Below are 12214 nucleotides of genomic sequence, written 5' to 3' on the forward strand. Positions count from 1 at the left end.
CATGACCCCTCTGGAGGGAGAATTAAACAGCATGGCGCACGTAGCGCGCCACCGTGCCCGCAGTGTGGCGAGCGCAGCGAGCCCGCAAGGGGCTCATTTGCGCTCGCCACGCCACCGGCATACCATACTACACCCAATCCGAATTCATCCAGTAGTTTTTGTGTGATGCCGGAACGGACAGACATTTTTTTTTCTTTGCCGTAGTTCATAAACAGTCCCCAGAAGTATATTTCTCAAAAACATTTGCTATGTTCAGATACAACCCTTACAGTTTTATTATTAATAACTATAAAGATCTAACCCTAACTCAGTGTCGAGCACCTGAAACCAGGCGGCTTGCTGAACTACACCATCGGATGTGAATCGCCATCCTCCCTTGTTCTTCTTCAATAGTCCACAGGGATGGAAAGCACTCAGTGCCAGTCCAGGGCTGTAGGGTAGATAGTACAGTACCCCATAATGGTATTTCTGTAACAACTTACACTTGCGGTTTGCTGAGTGTGGTGGCATAATCATGCAGCAATACGACGCCTGTTCGCATCCATACACCTCAACAAGTCGGCGATGAATGTCAGCTACTGATGTGCCCTTAGATGCAGAGATCTGATCACACTACACACCTCAATGTGTGACCATGGGGGTCATTCCGAGTTGTTCGCTCGCAAGTGAATTTTAGCAGATTTGCTCATGCTAAGCCGCCGCCTACTGGGAGTGAATCTTAGCATCTTAAAATTGCGAACGATGTATTCGCAATATTGCGATTACACACCTCGTAGCAGTTTCTGAGTAGCTTCAGACTTACTCGGCATCTGCGATCATTTCACTGCTTGTCGTTCCTGGTTTGACGTCACAAACACACCCAGCGTTCGCCCAGACACTCCTCCGTTTCTCCAGCCACTCCTGCGTTTTTTCCGGAAACGGTAGCGTTTTTTCCCACACGCCCATAAAACGGCCTGTTTCCGCCCAGTAACACCCATTTCCTGTCAATCACATTACGATCGCCAGAACGATGAAAATGCAGTGAGTAAAATTCCTAAGTGCATAGCAAATTTACTTGGCGCAGTCGCAGTGCGGACATTGCGCATGCGCATTAAGCGGAAAATCGCTGCGATGTGAAGATTTTTATTGAGCGAACAACTCGGAATGACCCCCCATGTTTCCACCCGCCCCATCATCTCATACCTGATGTTGGGACAGTATGACTGACATGAGGCGCAGTCTGATGAGCATGAGGGGAAGCAGTGGTATATATATTTATTTTTTATATATATATATATATATATATATATATATATGTGTGTATGTATATATGTATGTATGTATGTAGATAGATAATGTAATGTTCACTTTGTTTATAAATAAAATACTTTTTGTGCATCCGGAAACTTATTGCACACCCCTCATACTATACATAAGCCTAGCTCTGACAATGTATTCAAATTGATCTCATATTGCATGTCCTGTATAGAAGACGTGCAGGTAGCAGTTGAGGTAGAACTTTTTGTGACAGGGGTTACTGTATATATATTTTTTGGCACTATTTTTGCAATGGGCAATACAGTATGATCAGAGATGATTGTGTGACGGATGCATATGCAACAGGGAATATTCTACCACTTACAATTAGGGTCCTGTTAATACACATAACGGGGTTGTAGACCTTCTATTGCTGATGCTATTATGAGAGATCTTAACAATGGGTTTTAAAACAGGAGGAGAACTGCCACACTCCAGAAAATGTGGTCACATCGATCTAAGCAATGTTGGCAGAATTACTCTCACACTGGGGGCATATTTCATGTATTCTGGAATTGCGCCTATATTGCTCCACTTCAATATCTGAAGTTTTATCCATGCTGCTGAGCTCTCCCCAACCGTGGCCCGAGGGTAGTATTATCTATAAGGCTGACTTGGCTGAAGCCTAGGGGCCTCTCAGAGATGGGTATGGGTCGACCCAACTTAAGTTGACACTCATTTAGTCGACCACTGAAGGTCGACATTGTCATTAGGTCGACATGGGCATTAGGTCGACATGTACTAGGTCGACGTGAGTTTTTTTTTTTTACTGTTTTTGGTATTGTTTTCTCTGTAAAGTGACGGGGAACCCAAATTAGTGCACTGTGTCCCCTAGCAAGGTTACTGTTCCAGTCTACGTGGATTGTTAAGTATGAAAAAATCCAAAAATTGAAGAAAAAAAATGTAAAAACCTCATGTTGACCTTTTGACCCGTCGACCTAGTACATGTTGACCTAATGACCATGTCGACTTAACGGTAATGTTGACCTTTATTGGTCGACCTAATGAGTGTCAACTTAAGTTGGGTCAACCTAAAGACCGTATTAGAGACTGTCAATTTTGTTTTTGCTTAGGCACTGTTACCTGCACCCTATGGCTCCAATGGTTAAAGGCACTCTGCACTCTGTGCCGGAATAAGGCACACTTTTAGTCAGCTGAGGTTTGTTTTGAGACAATGGGGGGAGAGACAGTAGACCAATAGCACACCATCGTTATGTTTAAAAGAGAAAAGGAAGAACCATTGCGCTGTGAGAAAAGAGGTCAACAGACTATTTCAACTGGGTATCGATGTCAGTGTGAATACAGAAAGTGTAAATTATGGCATTAGCTCTGCTTCCCAACGTCAGCTGTAGTGGGGTGAAAGACAGAAGTGCCAGAGGGGGCCAGAAATACCTGAAAGCATAGGGACCCGGCCATGTGTTAACATGGCGCTGGGTGGCCCCGTTACACCTTTACACCATGATTTCTCCAAACATTATAGATATGTCTTGTCCAAATCTTAATAATTATTAAAACCTCTCTTGCCCAATTTTGGAAAAATCACTCTCCCCTTCTCTTCACAAAATCATGCCAACAATTCAATACACATTGAAGCTGGATACTTGTGGCCTCCTACACTCTACCTCTGCATGCTCCCCTATGGTCATATGCTTCTCCTGGCACGAGATGGAACCATCTATTCCTGAACCACCAACTCCATGATCCCACCTTGCACCCGGTGTACTAGGACCTTATACTGGGACACCTGACTCTTCTCCCATCTCAAATTTGCACCCTAAGCAGTTACTGTGTCAGTTGTCTTGCTGTTATTATTGCTTTTATAGTTACTTTTTTTAAGGGAGGGGCGAAAGACAATTCAGGGCCCCCACACAGTGTGTTTTTAATTCTAGGAGTGAGTCTCTCTCCGGCGGCTCAGCTGTTTAATAACGGTCACGAGGAGCTACTGCACAGTCAGTCTCGAACGGACAGGGAAGGTAAATCCTGTAAGACAGTGAATTGAAGACAAGGGCATTTGGTGCTTCAGAGCTGCTGTGCGTGACCTCCCTGCTCCATATGTGTATGTGTGTGTCGGGGGGGGGGGGGGGGGGTTGCTTTGCCAGCAAACATTAGTAGTGGGGGCCCCCACAATATCCATTGCCCTGGGCCCCCACCAGCCTTAATACGGCCCTGTTTGTTACCATATCCCTGGTAATCCCCTTGTTTCCTGCCTTTCTCTTTTCTGCATCTGTATCCCCATATTTATTTTCTTGAAATAATGTAATAAAAATGATTGTTGATCGAAAAGACAAAATAAAAAGCAGGAGACGCTTTCTGTCATAGATGATGACATACTCTATGAATGCATGTTGTGACCTCAAACATGTCATCATGATAACAGTATGATATCTGTCCTCCATGTGATGAGCTCAACTTTATGTATTTACACTTCCGATGTAAGAATTTCATAAATAACAATGTTTACTTTAAACAAAAAGAAAAAAATCTTTAGCAATCACACAGTTCATACCTGACCTGGTAAGACGGTCACACAGGCATTCCATACTCCGGAGGAATTGATCACGTTGTCCTCTAAGAGGACTGTAAAATTGATTGGATTACCCTTGTTCCAAGCAAGGTGTGTCTGTAATACACAAGAGTACTGTAAGGCTTTATAGAAGCACACAATGCTATATATTATGCAATACACAAGAGTAAAGTAAGTTTATATAGAGGCATACAATAATGTAATATAATATTATGTAACACACAAGAGTACACTAAGTGTTTATAGAGGCAAAGAATATAATATAATATTATATAACACATAAGAGTACTCTAAGTGTTTACAGAGGCAAAGAATGTAATATAATATTATGTAACACATAAGAGTTTTGTAAGTGTTTATAGAGGCAAAGAATGTAATATAATATTATGTAACACATAAGAGTACTGTAAGTGTTTATAGAGGCAAAGAATATAATATAATATTATGTAACACATAAGAGTACTCTAAGTGTTTATAGAGGCAAAGAATGTAATAAAATATTATGTAACACATACAGTAAGAGTACTGTAAGTGTTTACAGAGGCAAAGCATGTAATATAATATTATGTAACACATAAGAGTTTTGTAAGTGTTTATAGAGGCAAAGAATGCAATATAATATTATGTAACACATAAGAGGCAAAGAATGGATTATAATATTATAGTAACATAGTAACATAGTATTTGAGGTTGAATAGAAGCAAATTGCCCATCGTGTTCAACCTGTTTTAAGTTGTGATGATTCTACATACTTGCTAAATAATGTTTTATGACTAGTTAGCTACTATAACTCATGTTACCCCCGGATTAACCACGTTGATATTTTAAGTATTAAGTATTAATTAAGTATTATAACCTTGGATAATTTTTTCATTCAGAAATGTATCCATTCCTTTTTTAAATCCAATTACAGAGTCCGCCATTACCACCTTCCCTGGCAGGGAAATTCCACATCCTGATTGCCCTAACAGCGAAGAACCCTTTCCTCCGTTGCATTCGGAACTTTCTCTCCTCCAGTCTCAACGAGTGCCCACGTGTCCTAAACTGTGTTCTTTTAATAAATAATTCCTCTGATAACTCTTTGTGATGTCCCTTTACATATTTGAAGATATTAATAATATCTCCTCTTAGGCGCCTCTTTTCTAGTGTATACATATTCAGCCTAGTAAGTCTTTCCTTATAGTCCAGTCCTTCTAGGCCTTTAATCAATTTAGTAGCTCGCCTTTGAACACTTTCGAGTTCACTGATGTCTTTTTTATACAATGGTGCCCAAAACTGAACACAATATTCCAGGTGCAGACGTACCAATGCCTTATACAGCGGCATTATTACATCTGAGTCCCTTGTCTCAATTCCCCTTTTTATGCACGCTAGCACCTTACTTGCCTTCTTTACTGCGTTTTGACATTGTGTACGGTTATTAAGCCTATTATCAATGAATACCCCCAAATCTTTTTCCAACTCTGTTTCCCCTAGGCGTTCCCCTTTCAATATGCAGGATGCAAGTTTGTTTTTAGTCCCAAAATGCATAACCTTGCATTTGTCTGTACTGAACCTCATTTTCCATTTAGACGCCCAGAGTTCAAGTTTAGATAGATCATTCTGCAAGGACTCCACATCCAATTCTGAATTAATTACCTTACACAGTTTAGTATCATCTGCAAAGATTGACACTGTGCTTTCCAGGCCTATTTCTAGGTCAGTGATAAATATGTTGAACAGTAGTGGTCCGAGTACGGACCCTTGTGGTATTTCGCTGACTACTGGGGACCAGGTTGAGGACTTCCCGTTGACCACTACTCGCTGTACCCTGCTATCCAACCAGCTGCTTATCCATGTGCAAATAGTTTTTCCTAGGCCAATCTCCTTTAATTTGATCATCAGTCTTTGTGAGGAACTGTATCAAGGGCTTTTGCAAAATCTAGGAAGACCACATCCACTGTTTTTCCTTGATCAAGATTATTGCTCACTTCCTCGTAGAAGCTAATTAAGTTAGTCTGACATGACCTGTCCCTCACAAACCCATGCTGGTTCTTGCTAATAATCCTAGCGGACTTTAGATACTCCTGTATGACGTCCCTTAGAATTCCTTCCAATATTTTCCCCACTATAGATGTTAAACTAACTGGTCTGTAGTTTCCCGGAAGATTTTTGGATCCCTTTTTAAATAATGGCACTACATCAGCTATACGCCAATCCTTCGGTACCATGTAACACATAAGAGTACTGTAAGTGTTTATAGAGGCAAAGAATGTAATATAATATTATGTAACACATAAGAGTACTGTAAGTGTTTATAGAGGCACACAATAATGTAATATAATATTATGTAATACACAAGAGTACTGTAAGTGTTTATAGAGGCAAAGAATGTAATATAATATTATGTAACACATAAGAGTACTCTAAGTGTTTATAGATGCAAAGAATGTAATATAATATTATGTAACACATAAGAGTACTGTAAGCGTTTACAGAGGCAAAGAATGTAATATAATATTATGTAACACATAAGAGTACTGTGTTTATAGAGGCAAAGAATGTAATATAATATTATGTAACACATAAGAGTACTGTAAGTGTTTACAGAGGCAAAGAATGTAATACAATATTATGTAACACAAAAGAGTACTGTAAGTGTTTATAGAAGTAAAGAATATAATATAATTTTAAAAATGCTGTTAAGGTGGGTACATACTGTGCGATACGCTCTATGAGTTATATCACACAGTGTGTTCCCTTACCTCCCGGGCCACCCGACATTGTGCATACACACTGAGCGATACCACAAACTATATTGCCCAGTGACGTCACGCCGTGGCCGGCCCGTACATGCCGTTTTGGCCGACACAGCCAAAATTGACCTGCATGCGCGGCTGACAGAGGGGGTAATTAACGATCCTCGGGAACGTGCATCGGCCGTTGTTTTTGCGGCATAGGCAGAGTGTTTATAGAGGCATAGAAGGGAGGGGGGCTGGTCTTATTAGAGGGGCCCGGCCCAGGTCATCTGCTAAGGAGCACATAGTCCCCCTGTGGCTGTCTGTGCCCCCTGTACAGCTGCAAAGACGAGAGAACGTTAGGGTGGGGGCCGAGGAGTGTGCACTCAAGAGGAAGTCTCTTCCCATAGGTATGGGCTGCTGTGAGAAGGGTCCATCTCACCTTCGCTCATCTCACCCCCTGCTCCTCACTCTATCTCACCCTCTGCTTCTCTCACCCCCTGCTCCTCTAACTCCATCTCTAGCTCCTCTAACTCCATCTGCTTCTCACCCCCCATCCCATCTCACCCTTTGCTCATCTCACCCTTTGCTTCTCACTCCATCTCACCCTCTTCTTCACTCACCCCCTGCTCCTCTCACTCCATTTCACCCCCTGCTCATCTCATGCCATCTCACCCCCGTCTCACTCCCTGCTTCTTTCACCCTCTGCTCCTCACTCCATCTCACCCTCTTTTTCCCTCACCCCCTGCTCCTCACTCCATCTCACTATTTTCTTCTCTCACCCCCTGATCCTCTCACTCCATCTCACCCCCTGCTTCTTTCACACACACCCCCATCTCACCCCCTGTGTCCTGAGAGCCTGGAGCATCGGGTCATGGCTGGAGTATAAAGCTGGAAACAGCCGCCAGACAGTGGCAGCTTCTCATTGGCTGGTGGTCAGCGAGCCGTGATTTGCTCATGTCACATTTTGAAATAGCCTTTCCTTCTTTTCATTGGCACTACAGTCGGTCTGCGTTCCGGGATCGGCTGGCGGCCACTGGCAACTTTACAATGCAGCTGAGACCTGATGCTTAGTTGGTGGCTAGGCGGAGGCGGAATTGGTTCCGCCTTCAATTAAAGGTGACGGAACACAGTTCCACCCCATTCTGGCCCACTTTAACTTCTGGTTGGCTAATCTTTTGACCACGTTGCTGAGTATCAGTATCAGTCAACAAAAAGCCAAATGAATTAACTGGTGATCAGACAAATTCATCTTGCATTGCTGAAATAGTGGAAAAGCCAAGGAATGGGGGAGAGCACCTAGGGTGTTATTCAGGTTTGTTAGCAAACCAAAAATGCAGACTAATTGGCAAAACCATGTTGCACTGCAGGTGGGGTAGATGTAACATGTGCAGAGAGATTTAGATTTGGGTGGGGTGTGTCCAAACTGAAATATAAATTGCAGTTTAAAAATAAAGCAGCCAGTAATTACCATGCACAGAAATAACATACCCCACCCAAATCTGAATCTTTCTGCAAATTACATCTGCCCCACAATGCAGTGCAACATGGTTTTGCCCATTAGTGTGATTTTTTGGGTTTGCTAATGACTCTGAATTAGGCCCTTCATTTGCACAATTTCTCTCATCCTTGCATCTAAACATTTGGGAGAACCTTCATTTGAAAGAGGGTATTCCCATAAAAGTTATTGTCTGGTGATCACAAGACACTAACACCTGTTAGGGTCTCCTGCCCTGTGCTGCCACGTCGTCATGGCAACCGGGAGACAAGTGCTAGTGGAGTAACCTGAGCGCAGCTGATACTCCGGTTCGGGTCTTTTGCTGTGCAGTGGTTATAGGCTCTGTGCACGGCAGGGGATCCGGTGCTGGTTTTTGTGCTCACAGTCTGTGAGGTCTGAGTGGGGCGTGGACAGCACCTGCTTTATAAGGCCTCTTTTCTGGGTAAGCAGATGCTGCTGAATCTTTGTTGGTTAGTCAGTTCATGAAAGTTAGCCAGTACTGTGTAGCTTTGTATTTGTTTGTTGCTTACTGCAAATAGGCCTGGGGATTTGGTATTACACTCTGCCAATCCAGACCTAGCAGTAAGACTGGAGTCAGTCGTTTAGCTTGCTGGGGTTCTGTTACTACTCTGTGAACTTAGCAAGTTTGCGGCTGTATTCTAAGACTTGCCTGTCTAATCCTGTCTCACTGTGCTAGGTGTCAGGGGTCAGTTTAGTGGCAGTAAGCTAAAACCTGTGCACTGCAAGTGAGAAATAGGATTGTGGAGACTCTCCTTGTGTCTATCATTCCATCTCTGACCAAGGAGTTTACTGCCACACCCGTTGGTAACCCTTTAGGGTTTTGCTGTTGCCCTTAGCAACAGCATTTCGGGTTCTCTACGTATTAAAACACAACATCTTGCTTTTTCCATCTGTGCAGTTCTAATACAAGGGAGATACCCAGTTCCTTAGCCTCTGGGCTTCTCTGTTCACTTTGTGTGTATTTTGTTACCCTATTACCTTCTGTGTACGTTATGTCATATTCCCCAGTTTGTCTGTGAGTCCATTTGTTTTGCATAACAGTTCAAACACCAGTACATTCCTGCAGACACTGGAGTGCATAACAGTTCTGACACCAGTACTTTCCTGCGGGCACTGGTGTGCATAACATATTCAGCAGCCTAATACTCCTGTTGAAATTTTGTGGGAATATGGAGCATACCCCTCAAAATACGTTGCAACAGGTGGTCGATCAGGTGCAGGTCCTGACTCGACAATTTAATGATTTGTCCATTAAAATGCACACCTCCCAGGCTGCTGGCGGAGCTCCCGCAGCAGCAGCACCTGCAGGGGTTAAGGAGCCGAAAGTAAATCTCCCGGATCGTTTTTCTGGAGATCGCTCGCAGTTCTTTTGTTTCAAGGAGAGCTGCAAGCTATACTTCCGGCTTAGGCCTCAGTTTTCTGGGTCGGAGATTCAGCGGGTGGGCATAGTGATTTCCTTGCTACAAGGAGACCCACAGGTCTGGGCATATGGGTTGCAGCCTGACTGTCCGTCGCTTAAAAGTGTTGATGCTTTTTTTACGGCACTGGGCATGTTGTATGATGACCCTGACAAGACGGCCTCAGCCGAGGCTCAGATTTCGATCCTTAAGCAAGGGCGAAGGCCAGTTGAGGTTTACTGTACGGAGTTTCGGAGGTTGGCCCATGATACCCAGTGGAATGACCCAGCCCTGAGACACCAGTACCGAAGAGGTCTTTCTAACCAGATAAAGGACCAACTGGTACAATATCCCTTGCCTGATAGCTTGGATCAGCTCATGCAGTTATCCATCCGGGTGGATAGACGGCTGAGAGAGCGTAGGCTTGAAAGGGAGACTGAGATTTCCTTCCTTCCCAAGGGAACCTCAGACTCTGAGGAATTTTCTGAGGAGCCTATGCAGATTGGGGCTACCCGCCTCTCCTCGCGTGAGAAGACGCGGAGGAGACAGCAGGGGTTGTGTTTGTACTGTGGGAATAAAGGTCATGTGGTAGTATCATGCCCAGAAAAGCCGGAAAACTTCAGGGCCTGAGGGTGATGGGAAATATCCTGTCAGGCCAGAAGTCAGAATTTCCCAAGAAGACTTTTATCATTCCGGTGACCTTGAAGATCCTCGGTCAAACTGTCAAGACTGAGGCCTTTGTGGACAGTGGGGCCGACGGGGTTTTTATGGACCGCCAATTCACCCTGAAACACTCTGTTCCCTTAGTACCCTTGGCATCGGAAATTGAGATTTGTGGGTTAAACGGGGAACCATTATCCCAAGGTAAAATTACCTCTTGCACTAGCCAGATTTCTTTGTTTATTGGAGCCACACACTCTGAAAAATTGTCCTTTTATGTGACTGTCTGTACTTTTGCCCCATTGGTGTTGGGGTTACCCTGGTTAAGGGCCCACAATCCTCAATTTGACTGAGTCTCTGGGGAGATTCTTAGTTGGGGTACTGATTGTTTCAGGAGTTGCTTGAGCCTTCCAGTCAGGCTCTTGCAGCTAAGTTTGCCAGGATTGCCAGGGTGTTATGCAGATTTTGCGGACGTGTTCTCCAAAAAAGTTGCAGAGGTACTACCTCCCCATCGCCCCTATGACTGTGCCATTGATTTGTTGCCAAATGCTAAGCTTCCCAAGAGCAGGTTGTACTCCCTGTCACGTCCTGAGACTCAGGCTATGGCAGAGTACATTCAGGAGAACTTGGCTAAGGGATTTATCAGACCTTCACAGTCTCCAGTTGGGTCGGGGTTCTTCTTCGTGGGTAAAAAGGACGGTTCGTTGCGACCCTGCATCGACTTCAGGGAATTGAACCGTATCACGATTAAAAACTCATACCCACTGCCTCTCATTTCGGTCTTGTTTGACCAGCTTCGTACTGCCACCATTTTTTCTAAGATTGACCTACGCGGTGCGTACAATCTAATCCGAATAAGAGAGGGGGATGAATGGAAGACTGCCTTTAATACCCACTCAGGGCATTATGAATATTTGGTGATGCCTTTTGGGCTCTGTAATGCCCCGGCAGTCTTCCAGGATTTCATGAATGATGTGCTCAGGGAATATTTGGATAGATTCTTAGTTGTATACTTAGATGACATCCTAATCTTCTCCCATTCCCTGGAGGAACATCGGAAGCATGTGCGCTTAGTCCTCCAGAAACTCAGAGACCACCGGCTTGGGGCGAAGCTGGAGAAGTGCGAATTTGAAGTTCAGCAAATCGCATTTCTAGGATATATTATCTCCCCAGAAGGTTTCCAAATGGAGGGTTCCAAGGTACAGGCAGTCCTGGATTGGGTGCAGCCCACTAGTTTGAAGGCGCTTCAGCGTTTCCTGGGCTTTGCGAATTTTTATAGACGATTTATCGCTGGATTTTCGTCTATAGTGGCGCCCTTGGTGGCACTCACTAAGAAAGGGGCGGATGTTGCTCACTGGTCTTGTGAGGCTAAAGCGGCTTTTGCCCGTCTCAAAAGGGCATTTGTTTCGGCCAAGGTGCTGCGACACCCAGATCCAGAGCGTCCTTTTGTGGTGGAGGTGGATGCCTCTGAGATGGGTATTGGGGCAGTGCTTTCTCAGATGGGAGTGTCTGATAATCGCCTTCATCCCTGTGCTTACTTTTCCCGTAAATTTTCGCCTGCCGAGATGAATTATGACGTGGGTAACCGGGAATTGTTGGCTATTAAGGATGCACTCGAGGAGTGGAGACACTGGCTTGAGGGGGCTAAGTTTGTGGTCTCAATTCTCACTGACCATAAGAATCTGGCATATTTAGAGTCAGCGAAGCGTCTCAATGCCAGGCAGGCACGATGGGCTTTGTTTTTTGCTCGCTTTAATTTTTTGATAACATATCGCCCTGGGTTAAAAAACATCAAGGCTGATGCGCTCTCGCGGAGTTTTGCTCCAATCCAGGAGACCACCGAGGAGCCGTTGCCCATTGTTTCCCCATCATGTATTAAAGTGGGCATTACCCAGGACCTCTTATCATTAGTCCTTAGAGCACAGGAGCAGGCTCCTCCAGACCTTCCGGTAGGTCTTTTGTTTGTGCCTCCTAGGTTAAGACAGCGAGTGTTCCTGGAATTCCATGCCAAGAAGTCGGCAGGTCACCCGGGTATTGCCAGAACTCGGGAGTTGCTATCTAGGGCGGTGTGGTGGCCCTCGGTGGCTAAGGATGTGGATCA

General features: G+C 44.4%; 1 protein-coding gene across 1 annotated transcript in view; it reads right to left on the reverse strand.

Annotated features, from left to right (window-relative positions):
- The window catches only part of LOC134945174 (uncharacterized), a 532944-nt gene that overhangs the window by 163094 nt on the left and 357636 nt on the right, over positions 1-12214 (reverse strand). Inside the window, exon 44 of the mRNA XM_063934300.1 lies at positions 3803-3916. Coding sequence (XP_063790370.1) covers positions 3803-3916 — 114 coding nt within the window. The remainder of the gene's footprint in view (positions 1-3802; positions 3917-12214) is intronic.

This window comes from Pseudophryne corroboree, chromosome 7 (genome assembly GCF_028390025.1).
Source record: "Pseudophryne corroboree isolate aPseCor3 chromosome 7, aPseCor3.hap2, whole genome shotgun sequence".
In the NCBI taxonomy this organism is placed as follows: Eukaryota; Metazoa; Chordata; class Amphibia; order Anura; family Myobatrachidae; genus Pseudophryne; species Pseudophryne corroboree.